This window comes from Corythoichthys intestinalis, chromosome 3 (genome assembly GCF_030265065.1).
Source record: "Corythoichthys intestinalis isolate RoL2023-P3 chromosome 3, ASM3026506v1, whole genome shotgun sequence".
Classification (NCBI taxonomy): domain Eukaryota; kingdom Metazoa; phylum Chordata; class Actinopteri; order Syngnathiformes; family Syngnathidae; genus Corythoichthys; species Corythoichthys intestinalis.
This window is the reverse complement of record NC_080397.1, coordinates 53192976-53210211: the sequence shown is the minus strand read 5'-3', so window position 1 is coordinate 53210211 and position 17236 is coordinate 53192976. Positions and strand designations below refer to the sequence as shown.

The following is a 17236-nucleotide window of genomic DNA, read 5'->3' as shown; positions in this document are numbered from 1 at the left end:
GAGCTACTCTTGGTATCGGTGGCAAAAAAATTAACGAATCTCACATGTAGAATAAAGAGGAAAAATGTAACGACTCTTGTGTAGCCCAAAGTACCTGATTAAGCAGCACATTAGACACATATTACATATTACATAAAATAAATGCTAATTGCCCAGTTCTTTGCTCTTTTAACAAAGAATTGAGACTGTTTTACGTCCATATCTACAGTATAAAGAATTCAAGGATTCATATTTATCCATAAGAATTTTCAACATAAAAAGCCCTTTGTGGTGATAAGGCGGCACCACAGTGGCTTAAAGACTAGCAGCACATTCGACATATTTACGTAAAATAAATGCTAACAGCCCGTTTTTTTTTTTGTTTTTTATTTTGCTTTTAACCAATAATCGAGACTGTTTTACGTCCATATCTAAAAAAGAATTCAGGGATTTAAGCATTTATTCAAAGAATTTTCAAAGTTAAAAAGTTCTTTGTGGTGACAAGGCGGCGCCACAGTGACTTGAAGACTAGCAGCACATTAGACATATTTACGTAAAATAAATGCTAACTGCCCGTTTTTTCTTCTTCTTTCATTTAACCAAGAATTAAGACTGTTTTACGTCCATATCTAAAAACAATTCAGGGATTTAAGCATTTATTAACAAGAACTTTCAACAGAAAAAGCTCTTTGTGTTTCCACTCGGTCAGCTTTTTGACAGAGATAGGCCCCCTATTAATAGGCCCCACGCCCCGTGAATATTATGAAGTCTATGGCACAAAGTTATCTATATGGGCTATTATAATGATACTGTACAATGACCCATTACATAACCACATTAAGCTAAAGAAATACACACACAAAAACCATTGAATTCTGACGAGAGAAAAAAAATACATCAAAGAAGCATTACTCGTCCAAAGAGCATGACTGCCCTCTGGTGGAGAAAATAGTTCCGAGTTTAAACAGTGAAGAGTTCCTTCATAATTACTATTTTGAAATTAAAAGGATCATATCTCCGGTTTTCCGTGGTCAATCGGTGCCAAATAAAAAGTGGGAGAGAGGTTAAAATCCGCGCTTTCGAGTCGTGTTGAGGTCAGGACTTTATATCAAAAACTTATTTTTTTACGGTGCTTTAAAGACACCACATAATTGAACAGGCTGGCGTGAACGGCAAGCTTGCATCTGATTGGTATTGAAATCATGTGATTATTGTTGCGACGTTTTATTGGTGAAATCGGTAGAGCTACCTTATTAACACACCAGACATGTCTCTATTCTTGGCATCGCTGGCAAAAGAAAAAAAATCTAATATGTAGAATAAAGAGGAAAAATGTAACGACTCTTGTATAGCCCAAAGTAGCGGAGCAAGAGTAGCGTTTTTTCTTCACAAATCTACTCAAGTAAAAGTAAAAAGCACAGTTTAGTAAAACTACTCTTACAACCCCAAGCAAAAGAATCAAGAATCTGCATTGGACAAGGTGTCAAGAGTCAAGAATCTGCATTGGACAAGGTGATGATGCTGGAACTTTGGGGTGGTGCTGTTCCAGTGAGATTTACAAAGATGACTGCCTTAATAAAACATCAAAATTCCCTCAGTCCTTGATGATATGGGGTTGCATATCAGGCAAAGGCACTGCAAATAGCTAAGATCCCAACCCTATAGAAAACCTGTGGTGGAAATTGAAAAAAATGGTCCACAGCAATGCTCCGAACTGCAAGGATGATCTGGCAACTGCAATCTAAGAGAGTTGGCACCAAATTGATGAAGAATACTCATCAAGTCCATGCCTCAGAAACTGCAAGCTATCATAAAAGCCAGAGGTGGTGCTACTAAATACGAGAGATGTGTTTCGATTGTTATTTCTTTGTTTGTTTCTCATTGATTTCACTTTTTTTTCCCCTCAGAATGGAGTGATTCCATATATATTTCCTTGCACTTGCTCTATAAATGTAACGTTTACTGACCACCACAATGTTTTTTATTCGTTTCTTTTAGTGTTTTTGAATGCTAAAGAGTTGCACTTTTGAAACAATTCATTCTTTTTTCAATTTTTTTTATCTGAGTTTGTTCTCCATGATCAAATATCTGAGTGCTCGTCCGAGACTGGTGATTCCATACTTTTTGCTAGGGGTTGTAGAAGTACATCTTTCTCAAAAAGTTACTCAAGTTAATGTAACAGAGTACATGTAACACGTTACTACCCACCTCTGATCTCCTGGAACAGTTGTAGTAAAAAATACTAAACACTAGAGATGATGCCGATCGATCGGGTCCGATCACGCCATTTCAAAAGTATCGGAATCGGCAAAAAAATATCCGCCATGCCTTTTTTAAATATATATATATATATATATATATATATATATATATATATATATATATATATATATATATATATATATATACACACACACATATATATATATATATATTCATATATATATATATTTATTTATTTATTTATTTTTATTAAATCGTTTTCTAATTGTATTTAACGTTACAGACATAATATGTTACACTCATCCAGAGTCTTTAGTTTAGGCTTAAGGTAGGGTTATCAAATTTATCCCTATAACAGCGGTAATTAATTTTTTTTAAAAATGGAACACGTTAAAATATTTAATGCAATTAATGCATGCACAGCACGACCCACTGACGTATTGTTGCGCTTAATCTGTAATGGCGCCGTCTTACCTCTATAGAGAGATAAAAGACAGCATAAAATAAGTAGAGTGAATTTTGGCAGCCTTTGGAGCTTTTTTTTAATTACATTCCTTTCCCTACGATTAGAAATATCATGGAAAGCAATGTGGGGAAGCAAGGTAGCAATTGATCTTTTTCTTACCACCATAAAATATTTCCCAACGCAGAGAAGATATATCAATTGGTAGCACTACACACAGTCATGGTTCCACTTCCCATCATGCATTTGGGTTGAATGGCTGCAGTATCATTTACTGAAAGCACAACAACTAGATGGCAATATTTAGTCACAATATACAAAGTCACAAGTCTTTCTATCCGTGGATCCCTCTAACAGAAAGAATGTTAATAATGTAAATGCCATCTTGAGGATTTATTGTCATAATAAAAAAATACAGTACTTATGTACTGTATGTTGAATATATATATTCGTCCGAGTTTTATTCATTTTTTTCTTAATGCATTGCCAAAATGTATATGATCGGGAAAAATTATCGGGAATGATTGGAATTGAATCGGGAGCAAAAAAAAGCAATCGCATCGGGAAATATCAAGATCGGCAGATACTCAAACTAAAACAATCGGGATCGGATTGGGAGCAAAAAAACATGATCGGAGCAACCCTACTAAACACCTGTACTAAGCTGCACTAATGTGAGCCTGGAAATTGAAAAAAAGTTGACACTCACCTCTTGCAGGTGTTTACTTTCACGGCGAAGCGCCTCCTCGTACCCACACTGCCTTAACTCGCTCAGACTCTCATAGTACTCGTCTGGATCATCATTTTCAGTGAACAGAACCTGAGAGAGGATCTTCCACCCGCATATATCAAGCGCGTGGCCAAAGTACAGTTGCAACTTGGAACAAAGTCCATCCATCTCAGCTTCGGAGACTTCAGCCGGTCCAAACAGCACCGTCCACATCCCACTGGGTTCCTCTGGAAAGATGGGAAGACAAGGCTCCAGATCTGAGTTGACCGAACACAGCTGCTGATGGACCGTCCGCAGGTCCTGAAAGGAAAAGAGGCCCGCCCAGCTGCAGTCCTCCCGGCTCAGACTGTCCTCCAGGTCCAAGGTGTCCACAGAGTGCAGCAGCTCCTCTCGCTGTGTCTCTTGATCACAAGTGACGTGAGATGACACATAGTTGACCACAGTTTTAATCTTAACAGGGCTTAATTTGGAACCCGGGAGCTGGCTTTTAAGGCCTTTAGTCGCAGCCTCCCTTGTTCCCGAGCCCGGGCTCCTGGACAATTTGTCCCCGACGGGACTTCCGGCCCATCTTGTTTTGTCTCCATCCTCCGACGGTGGGTCTCGGCTGCCGCCGCCAAAGCTTCTCCGTTGCACCGTCCTGTTGTGACACGTAATGGCAAATTTGCCTTCCACTTCGTTCCAGGCAACGATAAAGACGAATTTGTGTTTCTCCTTCTCGTCAAACGCATGTGGGCGAACGGCGACCCAGCCCGACTCAAAATTATCCTCCATTGTGAATGACATCTCTGCAAAGTGATGAAACTACACCGCTATGCGCATGACTCTGGTGGAGTTTTAAGCATTTACTAACAAGCCACTAGCTCATCTGACTGCCCTTTCGTTCCGGCGGATGCTTTGGAAATAGTGCGGTGTCATTTCCATCCACTTGGATGTCAGGCAGTTCCATCATTAGCATAGCATCGAAGCATCTCACGCGAGTGCGCATTGTATTTAAGCACCGCGGACAGCCTTTAAAGCAATGTTCCTCACCCTTTGCTCCGTAAATCGATGCAGAAATGCTCACCGTATATCCTCGTGACATCGAGGAATAGGGCCATTAAAACTGAGTGTATCCAATCCAGCAGTCTTCTGTGAGGTGCTTTCCAGCCAATAACATTAACATGTTTACCTTTACATCTCAGCTGACCACCAGACCACCGACTTTAACGAGGTTGCCTTCAAAGACAGGGGGAAACCTGGGAAATCGAACAAGTGGAAAATGCGTCAAGAAAATTTTGCCTTTAATTTTGTTTCCTCAATTTTTTTTAGCGTACTGGAAGAGCTGGTCTATTTAACTTCTCGCAATGGCAGTTATTATGAATTCATTATTGTCTTAATGTTTTTATTTTTAACCCTTGGATGCACAAGTTACTGGACCCTACACTCTTCCACAAGTGGGTCCAAAATGACCCATATTAGAACCAATGTGTTTTTATGCCATTTTGGTGAAGAATAATATCTTGTATATTAATTAGTACGATATTTAGGGAAACACAAGAATTATTTTGTGCTTGAAATATATTTATGATTCAATTAACATAAAAAAAAAGATCAGCAATAGACTTTATCCTTCCTTGTATTTTATCATCAATGATGAAGCGCTCCCATGCATCTTTTTGGTGAGACAGCGTTGCTAAGCCCTTGTGGAGGCACTGACCGCTTTCTGAGGATATTGTGGCTCTGTGTTCTGTCCTGGGCCGGAGGTAATTCCCTCTAGTAAGAGCCCTACCAACTTTGGACCCTTTCTTCTTCAGTGGACAAATAATTGGATTCTTATGAGTCAGATTGATCCTGTTCAGTTGGATTTCCAGGTGGACAACTGCCACTGCCACCTGGACAATAGTCTGGGTCCTCATCATCAGAAATTTCGGACACTTGAGTCCAACCCCGTCACTGCCTCTCCATCATCCAACATATGTAGGACCATTTCAGCTGTAAATCTAGCACAAATCCGATTTTTTCGTGTTTTTCCGACTCAACTGAACGGTAAGAGTCGCATATAAGTGGACCATTTTCAAATTCGATCCAAGTAACTTTCGTATGTGGTTAAAATCTCATCCAGGCCACATTTTTCCAGAATGTGGCTGCGGTCCGAACTGTCAAATCCCCAAAATTGGAATTCAAGCAGCAATTAACAGCAAAGAGCAAGAGGTCAGGGTGCTACAGTCAGGGGCGCCGTATAGGGGGGAAAAGTGGTACTGATTCTAAGGGCCCATGGCCTGAGGGGGCCCACAAAGAAAATTAGAGCATTAGGTAATCGTTTGCAAATTTAAATATTAATCATTATAATTTTAAAAGGTATAAAACGAAGGGTTTCTTTTTCTTGTTTTGTTTTTGGCAAAAAGTAAACATCCAGAGAGCATATGTATTGCCAGCAAACCCCCCGCGTATTTTCATTAATTGGTTTCGTCCGCCCTTCCTTTGATCAGACCGCGCGCAGGCTGAGCAGCGGTGCACATTTACACCAGTCAATGACTCTGAGTACTGTGTGTGCGGTAGGCTACATCAGAAATGTTTTCAAAACAGAAATCAGGCTATCAAAAGAGGAAAGAAAATAAAGCAAAGCAGGAGAGGGGTCGAAAAGGCCAACAGGATGTGAAAAAGTACTTCACAAAGGAAGGTTAGTGTAAATTGTGTCTGTGTAGTGCTGAAAATTAACCTGTTATTTTAGCTCACGCGACGTCTATTAGAAAGCTCAGAAGCAGGTCCCAGCTCACTCCGTAAGAAATACGGGATTTTCCCGACCTCAGTGAGCGACATTGACCAATTCAAGAACATGAATTCCAAATAATGACGGCATTTTTTGGTATCATACAGATGTTGAAAGTTGGTGTGGATTTTTTTTTTTAATCTGGTTGAATCCAGTTTGTCAAGAATTTATTGAATTTAGTTTGTCATCAATTAAATTTAGTTAGTTAACAAGGAAGGGACCTGGCTTCGGAGCTGTAGCCTATAGTGGAGATTGTAAGTTTTCAAATGGGGCTAAGCCTACTCCATAATGAAATACTGTAATTGTTTGCTAGCTAGTGTTTGCTCCACTTTTAGCTTACATTTAATTAGTACAGCAGGTTAACCCTTTCGCAAGCTCTCCACACCAAAACAGTTGTCTCTGCCCTCGCCTGTTGTAATAGGCACAAGCACAACTCCTCTTGCTGCGTCTGGCTCAGCAGCCCTGTCTCCTGACACCCTTTATGAGCCAGCCTCATCTTTACTCCCAACTGAAGGAGGTGAGGAATCAACTTGAACACTGCCACACCACACATAAAATATCAGTGGCTAAGAGACAAATAATAATAAGTAATAATAATTATTATTATTATTAATTAATGATACATAATTAATAATTAAATTAAGATACTAGAATAATATAGAAGATATTGTTATATTTGTCATTTTATGTACACTACAGAGCCAGGACCATCTTCAGTAAGACACCTGAACTCTGTGTATACTGCTACATTCCCCCCTAACTTGTCCTCTCTTGGTCTCCTGAATGCAATTTTTAAGATGCAGCTGCAAAGCATTTTTGGAGAAGTGTGCATCGCTTTACGAATATTTTGCACACTCCCCGTAACGGTTGCAGGCGGCGAGAGAGCTTTTAGTAAGCTAAAACTCATAAAAAATTATATGAGGTCCACTATGTGTCAGGACAGGCTTTCTAGTCTTGCCATGTTGTCCACTGAAAGTCAGTTGGCTAGGAAGCTAGACTTTAATGATTTGATCACTGACTTTGCTATCAAGAAGGCTCGGCGCTGGGCTCTTGGTGACTAAGGTGGAGCAACCTGCAATCTGCTTGCTTTGTTTGTAATTGTGAGTGTGATTGCTTGTGTGTGTGTGTGTGTGTGTGTGTGTGTGTGTGTGTGTGTGTGTGTGTGTGGTGTTCGCTTTGTTTGTTATATCATTCTAAAGATTGTTTTTTTGATTGGCGTTAATGTATGCTGTAGTATTGTTAGAATAAAAGTTTTGTTTTAACTTCAGTCATTCATTGTGGTATTTGAGAATATTTCTAATAAAAATATATTTAGATTGTAAAAGATGGGCTTCAGTACATTTCTTAAAGATGATATCAGTCTATTCATTATTGCTCTATACGCTGTATGTTTACATAAATATATTTTCATCTTAAATTAATGCAGAAAATGCACAAATTAGTGTGTAAAGATTCACCAGAATGCAGGAAATTACGTAGTTGATACTCTAAATGTGTGTGTGTGTCCCGGCACTGGTGGTGGGGCCCAAAGTGATATCTTTTCATGGGGCCCAAAATCCCTGGCAGCGCCCCTGGCTACAGTAGCTGTGCAGCTGTGCATTAGCGTTAGCGCCTAGCTTGAACGCGGCTTTTGGGGACGGAGCGGGCTTGACAACAGTCATATAAAAATAAAATGGGTTGAGAATAAGCCTGACAATGCTCGGTTTTCTCTCTGCTCCAATGCTCCTGCGTATGCGGGCCACTTTGTTCAGCACATCTCGGACTGCAAATTAGAGCGCGTGTGTGATCAATGGACAAAGGCAGTCTGAACGGGTACGCCAAAAAAACAGTGATGACAAAAAATCGGAATCGTGCATTAGGACCTGCGGTATGAACCTAGCCTTAGTTAGCTAGCTAGTTATGAAGTAGGTTAATTTGTTGATAAATAATCAACAAAAGACATGAAAGACACACACACAAAATACCATATGGACATAATACTTACAGTACACGTAACAGCTCTTGCTGTGTAAAATAATTTTCATAAGGGATGTCACTTTTTACATACCTAGTCTGTGTGGTCCACTGTATTTCTGACAGCCAAAGTTGATAAGCATGAAAGGTTCCCATTGGATTCCATAGAAAATAGATGTGGGTCATTTTTGACCCACTTGTGGAAGCTTAGGGTAGTAATACAAAAATGACAATTTCTTCAAATGTATAAAAAGTTCATCAAAAATTTGAATGGCATTATATCAAGAACATGTTTTTTGAGGAATACCTGGAATATGAATTGATAACAATTTTTTATTCTGAAGATATTTCAAGAAAACAACCTCACCGGGTCATTTTTGACCCACCATGCATCTAAGGGTTAATCAGGGGTGAAAGTGGGTAGGAACGGTCAGGAACGCAGTTCCGGTATAAGATTCAGGGCTGGAACGCAGTTCCGGTATAAGATTCAGGGCCGGTATACGGTGCTTTAATTCTGAAAATATGACGGCAACTGTCAAAACGCTATGAATTTTTTTTTTTTTTTTCATACAAAGCTGCCACACATGCATTTCATCTCCAAGAAGAAAACAATCAACCAACATCAGATTTACATACACAAGTGTTAACAACAAGCATAATAAAGTGCTTGTGTAGCGTAATCCGTTTCCACCGATATTTATTATTTGTTTTATTCCACAGACAGGATGGAGGTTTCCGCAGCTTCTGCAGTTATCGGAGTCTGACGATGACGAGTCACGTCAATGTGCAAATCCATGCAGCAAAGCAAAACGCCTGGACTCATTTATCCGTTCATTTGGCTGACATATTGACATGTGATCACCAGAAATACAGTGCCTTGCAAAAGTATTCGGCCCCCTTGAACCTTGCAACCTTTCGCCACATTTCAGGCTTCAAACATAAAGATATAAAATTTAATTAAATTTTTTTTTTTTTTTTTTTTTTTTTTTCCCGTCATTCTTGAGGGGAATTCCAAATCAGACTGCTTAGGCTATACTTTTCTCCAAGATCGTCATCCATTATATATGGTACGCTCACCGGTGTCGTGCCAATGTAGTTACCCCAGTCAAAAATTGGATCCCCTTGGCGGAGCCATTGCGCTGCACTGATTTCCGTGTTTATGTGATGTAGTTATCTACGAGGTTTTTATGGAAGCCCATTCCCGCCACAAAAAAAAAAAAAAAAAAAAAAGTGTGAAAACTTTTTTTTTCTCAACGAAACAAGAAGCCCATTTCCGCCAGTAGAAAAAAAAAATATTTTTGCTTATTATTTATTTTATTATTTTTATTATTTATACCTTCACAGAGTCACGGATAAGGTTGCTGTTGAGTGCAACATCTACAGTGGGGCAAATAAGTATTTAGTTAACCACTAATTGTGCAAGTTCTCCCACTTGAAAATATTAGAGAGGCCTGTAATTGTCAACATGGGGACCTCAACCATGAGAGACAGAATGTGGGAAAAAAAAACAAAAAATCACATTGTTTGATTTTGAAAGAATTTATTTGCAAATCATAGTGGAAAATAAGTATTTGGTCTATGCCAAAAGTTCATTTTAATACTTTGTTATGTACCCTTTGTTGGCAATAACGGAGGCCAAAGGTTTTCTGTAACTTTTCACACACTGTTGCTGGTATTTTGGCCCATTCCTCCACGCAGATCTCCTCTAGAGCAGTGATGTTTTGGGGCTGTCGTTGGGCAACACGGACTTTCAACTCCCTCCTCACCCCGTGGCAACAAAATGATAACAAGAACGGGGAGCAAAAATCCCAGAACCACACGGGGGGACCTAGTGAATGACCTACAGAGAGCTGGGACCACAGTAACAAAGGCTACTATCAGTAACACAATGCGCCGCCAGGCACTCAAATCCTGCACTGCCAGACGTGTCCTTCTGCTGAAGAAAGTACACGTCCAGGCCCGTCTGCGGTTCGCTAGAGAGCATTTGGATGATCCTGAAGAGGACTGGGAGAATGTGTTATGGTCAGATGAAACCAAAATAGAACATTTTGGTATCGATAATGTACTCGATAATGTACTCTGCCCCACCCATGCACGTGCCTGAGACTCTTATGTGACCAAGTTTTGCATTATACGTGTTTGAATGATTACCCATCATTTTCCTTTTTTTTGAGGGTGGGGGGCATTATTATTATTATTATTATTATCATTATTTTTATTAATTTCATTTCAGACAGTTCCATCCCATTTTTACAAGTGCAGTTCATCAGCTTTCAACTGGTTCACATAACAAATAAAACTAACAAAACAAAACAAGACAAAAATGTCTGAAAAGAAGTGGGAAGAAGAAAACGTATTTAATTCCACCCTGAATCTCATTTATAAAGCATTTAAATAAAATATTTTCCTGCAACCAAATTTTGCTTTAAGTTCATTAGTTTGAATATGTTTTACAAAGCTTCCAAATATCTTGGAATAAGGGTTTGTTTGCCATATATTTGGTTTAAACATGTTTCAATATGAGCCGAAAAGACAGTTATGTTAATGTAGAAAAATAGGGGACAGACTTAACTTAATTGCAAACAAGGTTTCTTCATGCATTTGCTAGCATTTAATGAAAAAATATCGGAACCTTTTGGAATTTCTCACATTTCTGCATAAAACCACCATCAAATGTGATCTTTGTTAGATGAAAAAACAGTGTCTGTTTTTATGAAAACCACCCGAACATTTAGAGGTTTTCATATTTTAATGAGGATATTATGCAAACAAGGACAGAATGGGAATATAAGTAAGTAAACCATCACATTTAATATTTTGTGGCCCCCCCTTTGGCAGCAATAACTTCAACCAGACGCTTCCTGGAGCTGCAGATCAGTCTGGTATATCAATCAGGACAAATCTTGGCCTATTCTTCTGTACAAAACTGCTGTGGTTCAGTCAGATTCCTGGGATGTCTGGCATGAATCGCTGTCCTTAGGTCATGCCACAGCATCTCAATGGGGTTCAAGTCTGGTACTCGACTTGGGCACTCCAGAACATGTATTTGCTTGTTCTGAAACCATTCTGAAGTTGATTTACTTCTGTGTTTTGGATCATTGTTTTGTTGCAGTATCCATCCTCTATTTAGCTTCAACTGTCTGACAGACGGCCTCAGGTTTTCCTGCAAAACATCCTGATAAACTTTTTAATTCATTCTTCCATTAATGATTGCAAGTTGTCCAGGCCCTGGGGCAGCAAAACAGCCCGAAATTATGATGCTCCATCCACCATGCTTCACGGTGGGGATGGGGTGTTGATTTTGGTGAGCTGTTCCATTTTTCCTCCACACATGACGTTGTGTGTTACTCCCAAACAATTCAACTTTGGTTTCATCAGTCCACAAAATATTTTGCCAAAACTTCTGTGGAGTGTCCAAGTGCCATTTTGCGAACATTAAATGAGCAACAATGTTTTTTTTAGACAGCAGTGGCTTCCTTCGTGGAGTTTTCCGATAAAAAACATTCTTAGCCCTAGTTTTACATATTGTTGGTGTGTGCTCAGAGATGTTGGACTGCGGCAGTTATTTCTGTAAGTCTTTAGCAGATACCCTAGGGTTCTTTTTTACCTCTCTGAATATTCTGCGCTCAACTCTTGGCATCATGTTTGGTAAACGGCCACTCCTTGGGTGAGAAGCAACAGTGCCAAACTCTCTCCATTTGGTAGACAAGCTTTCTGACTGTCGATTGATGAACATCCAGACTTTTAGAGATGGTTTTGTATCCTTTCCTAGCTTCATACAAATCAACAATCCTTAATTGCAGGTCTTCAGACAGCTCTTTTGACTGAGCCATGATGCACATCAGACAAAGTTGATTGAATATTTGCTTAATTGATTGAATATTAACTTGTGCTCATACATACCTAATACATACAGTGCCTTGCAAAAGTATTCGGCCCCCTTGAACCTTGCAACCTTTTGCCACATTTCAGGCTTCAAACATAAAGATATAAAATTTTAATTTTTTGTCAAGAATCAACAACAAGTGGAACACAATCGTGAAGTGGAACAAAATTTATTGGATAATTTAAACTTTTTTAACAAATAAAAAACTGAAAAGTGGGGCGTGCAATATTATTCGGCCCCCTTGCGTTAATACTTTGTAGCGCCACCTTTTGCTCCAATTACAGCTGCAAGTCGCTTGGGGTATGTTTCTATCAGTTTTGCACATCGAGAGACTGACATTCTTGCCCATTCTTCCTTGCAAAACAGCTCGAGCTCAGTGAGGTTGGATGGAGAGTGTTTGTGAACAGCAGTCTTCAGCTCTTTCCACAGATTCTCGATTGGATTCAGGTCTGGACTTTGACTTGGCCATTCTAACACCTGGATACGTTTATTTTTGAACCATTCCATTGTAGATTTGGCTTTATGTTTTGGATCATTGTCCTGTTGGAAGATAAATCTCCGTCCCAGTCTCAGGTCTTGTGCAGATACCAACAGGTTTTCTTCCAGAATGTTCCTGTATTTGGCTGCATCCATCTTCCCGTCAATTTTAACCATCTTCCCTGTCCCTGCTAAAGAAAAGCAGGCCCAAACCATGATGCTGCCACCACCATGTTTGACAGTGGGGATGGTGTGTTCAGGGTGATGAGCTCTGTTGCTTTTACGCCAAACATATCGTTTTGCATTGTGGCCAAAAAGTTCAATTTTGGTTTCATCTGATCAGAGCACCTTCTTCCACATGTTTGGTGTGTCTCCCAGGTGGCTTGTGGCAAACTTTAAACGAGACTTTTTATGGATATCTTTGAGAAATGGCTTTCTTCTTGCCACTCTTCCATAAAGGCCAGATTTGTGCAGTGTACGACTGATTGTTGTCCTATGGACAGACTCTCCCACCTCAGCTGTAGATCTCTGCAGTTCATCCAGAGTGATCATGGGGCTCTTGGCTGCATCTCTGATCAGTTTTCTCCTTGTTTGAGAAGAAAGTTTGGAAGGATGGCCGGGTCTTGGTAGATTTGCAGTGGTCTGATGCTCCTTCCATTTCAATATGATGGCTTGCACAGTGCTCCTTGAGATGTTTAAAGCTTGGGAAATCTTTTTGTATCCAAATCTGGCTTTAATCTTCTCCACAACAGTATCTCGGACCTGCCTGGTGTGTTCCTTGGTTTTTATAATGCTCTCTGCACTTTAAACAGAACCCTGAGACTATCACAGAGCAGGTGCATTTATACGGAGACTTGATTACACACATTTGGATTCTATTTATCATCATCGGTCATTTAGGTCAACATTGGATCATTCAGAGATCCTCACTGAACTTCTGGAGTGAGTTTGCTGCACTGAAAGTAAAGGGGCCGAATAATATTGCACGCCCCACTTTTCAGTTTTTTATTTGTTAAAAAAGTTTAAATTATCCAATAAATGTTGTTCCACTTCACGATTGTGTCCCACTTGTTGTTGATTCTTGACAAAAAAATTAAATTTCATATCTTTATGTTTGAAGCCTGAAATGTGGCGAAAGGTTGCAAGATTCAAGGGGGCCAAATACTTTTGCAAGGCACTGTATACATATTGCCATATTTTTTCTTATTGATATAACCAATAAATGATTATTGCTTGCTATACTAGGTTGTAGTATAATGTTTAAGTGTTATAAAGTGTAAAGAGGGTCGGGGTGACAACTGCCTTGCTTCATGGCCGCAACATTGCGTAACTAGACCTTCTGGGACATCTTCAGCATCTGACGTCTAGACTTTCGTCTAGACTTTCGAGGACATCTTCCATTCGAGGACATCTTCCATGGCCGCAGCGTTGCATAACTGAAGTTTAGTTTTAGATCAGTTTTGGTGACTAAACAGCGTAATCTAGCATTTCACTGTCTAGTCCCTCCTTGCTCTCCTTGGCCAAGAAAACTGAGTGTCTTCTCTCCTTATTTTTGGGTAATTTTACAAATGTCTACCTAAGGATCTATTTTTGAACTTGACAGGTGGTTTTAGTTAGATCACGCTGTTTTTTCATCTGTGTGATTTTTGACAAAGATCAGATCACATTTGATGGCGATTTTATGCAGAGATGTGAGAAATTCCAAAAAGTTCAGATACTTTTTCATACCACTGTGGGTACATTTTACTTTGTTTTACCCGAGAGGGCCCATAAAGTGTTTCATGAAGTTAATTACCTTGGTCTTTCCAAGGGAAAGAACAAGGTAATGCTGTTCTGCAACTTTATCGTACTTATTACCTTGGTCTTTCCAAGGGAAAGAACAAGGTAATGCTGTTCTGCAACTTTATCGTACTTATTACCTTGGTCTTTCCTATGGAAAGAACAAGGTATTGTTATTCTGCAACTTTATTCGCCTTATTACCTTGGTCTTTCCTATGGAAAGAACAAGGTATTGTTATTCTGCAACTTTATTCGCCTTATTATTACCTTGGTCTTTCCAAGGGAAAGAACAAGGTTATGTTGTTGTACAACTTTATTGTACTTCTTTATTATTATTCTTTATTACCTTGGTCTTTCTGAAGGAAAGAACAAGGTTATGTTGTTGTGCAACTTTATTATTATTATTATTCAATAATTCTCCGCGTTTTTTTGAGCCAACGCACAGCCCAAACCGTAGCACCGATCGGCACCGTTGAAGTATCGGCACGACCGGATTTTTCGCGTGACGATGGGAATTTTTCAAACCGCCACGAAAAATTTTCCGTTCGCCCGTAAACGGCAATTTTCCGAAAAATAAAAAAAGTTTCAAAATGTATCTAGTCCTACAATTTTTGACCAAATCACATAATTTGGGCATCAAAAATTCCGGGACGGTGAGGGGCATAAAAGTTGTATACAGAATTTGGCAAAAATTTACGGTTCCCCGGAAATTTGCCAAAAACTTTCCTATTCATTTTGAATGGAAAAAAAACGTGCGCTTCCCAGCCCGAACCGTTAGACCGATCGGCACCGTTCAAGTATCGCCACGACCGGAATTTTCGCGTGACACAGGAAACTTTACAAATGGCCCCGAAAATTTTTCCGTTTGTCCGTAAACGGCAATTTTCCGTGAAAAACAAAAAAGTTTCAAAATGTATCTAGTCCTACAATTTTTGACCAAATCACATAATTTGGGCATCGAAAATTCCGGGACGGTGAGGGGCATAAAAGTTGTATACAGAATTTTGAAAAAAATTACGCTTCCTCGGAAATTTGCCAAAAACTATCCCATTCATTTCGAATGGGAAAAGTTCCCATTCACTTCCAATGGGATTTCCAATGGAATTTACATTGCATTGATGCCATTGACGGCCATGCATGTCGAATCTACTGATGCCAATGTACTTGGATTCAATTGACTATATGGATGTCGATGCCATTGACGGCCATGGACGTCCAAAATTTTTCCCATTCATTTTCAATGGGGAAAAAACAAAATTTCCCCAAATCAACAGAAAATGACCAGATATCAATAGGACGTGTCCCCCAAACTTCCCCAATTCCATTGACGCTTATGAAGGGTGCCACCATTGACTTCCATGGACGTCCAAAAATTTTCCCATTCATTTTCAATGGGGAAAAAACTAAATTTCTCCAAATCAACAGAAAATGACCAGATATCAATAGGACGTATATCCCAAACGTCCCCAACTCCATTGACGCTTATGGAGGGTGCTGCCATTGACGTCCATGGACGTCCAAAATTTTTCCCATTCATTTTCAATGGGAAATTTTTTTTTTTCCCCATATCAACAGAAAATGACTAGATATCAATAGGACGTGTCCCCCAAATGTCCCCGATTGCATTGCTGCTTATGGAGGGTGATGCCATTGACGTCCAGGGACGTCCAAACTTCCCATTCATTTCCAATGGCATTTCTTCATGTTTGTTCATTTTATTGATGCCAATGTACTTGGATTCCATTGACGCTTATGTCAGTTGATACCATTGACGTCCATGGACGTCCAAAATTTTTCCCATTCATATTCAATGGGAAATTTTTTTTTTCCCCAAATCAACAGAAAATGACTAGATATCATTAGGACGTGTCCCCCAAATGTCCCCGATTGCATTGCCGCTTATGGAGGGTGATGCCATTGACGTTCATGGACGTCCAAACTTCCCATTAATTCCAATGGCATTTCTTCATGTTTGTTCATTCTATTGATGCCAATGTACTTGGATTCCATTGACGCTTATGTAAGTTGATACCATTGACGTCCATGGACGTCCAAAATTTTTCCCATTCATTTTCAATGGGAATTTTTTTTTTTTTTCCCAAATCAACAGAAAATGACTAAATATCATTAGGACGTGTCCCCCAAATGTCCCTGATTGGATTGCCGCTTATGGAGGGTGATGCCATTGACGGCCATGGACGTCCAATTCTCCCAATCTTTTCTAATGGCTTTTACTTTGTTTAGTGCCATTGACTGGCATTATGGTCCATTCTATTGATAGACCTGAGTGGGGCTAAGATTTGTATCTCCACAGAGGAAAGACCAAGGTGTGTAATTTCTCCCGAAATTGCAGTTTCTAGTTATTATTATTATTCAATAATTGTTGACGTTTTTTTCGGCGCGCCGCGCAGCCCGAACCATAGCACCGATCGGCACCGTTCAAGTATCGATACGACCGGAATTTTCGTGCGACGATGGGAATTTTTCAAACGACCCCGAAAATTTTTCCGTTCGGCCGTAAACGCCGATTTTCCAATTTTTAAAAAAAATTTCAAAACGCTACTTGTCCTACAATTTTTGAGCAAATCACATAATTTGGACATCAAAAATTCCGGGACGGTGGGGGGCATAAAGATTGTATACAGAATTTGGAAAAAATTTACGGTTCTCCGGATATTTGCCAAAAACTATCCCATTCATTTCCAATGGGAAAAGTTCCCATTCACTTTCAATAGTATTTCCAATGGACTTTACATTGCATTGATGCCATTGACGGCCATGCATGTCGAATCTATTGATGCCAATGTACTTGGATTCATTTGACTATATGGATGTCGATGCCATTGACGTCCATGGACGTCCAAAAATTTTCCCATTCATTTTCAATGGGGAAAAAACTAAATTTCCCCAAATTAACAGAAAATGACCAGATATTAATAGGACGTATACCCCAAACGTCCCCAATTCCATTTACGCTTATGGAGGGTGATGCCATTG

At 39.5% G+C, this 17236-nt stretch overlaps 1 protein-coding gene across 1 annotated transcript in view; it reads right to left on the bottom strand.

Moving 5' to 3' along the window:
- The window catches only part of LOC130913819 (junction-mediating and -regulatory protein-like), a 46376-nt gene extending 41781 nt beyond the window's left edge, over positions 1–4595 (bottom strand). Inside the window, exon 1 of the mRNA XM_057832704.1 lies at positions 3375–4595. Within this exon, the coding sequence (XP_057688687.1) occupies positions 3375–4178 (804 nt within the window). The 5' untranslated portion in view covers positions 4179–4595. The remainder of the gene's footprint in view (positions 1–3374) is intronic.
- Between the last annotated feature and the right edge of the window lie 12641 nt (positions 4596–17236).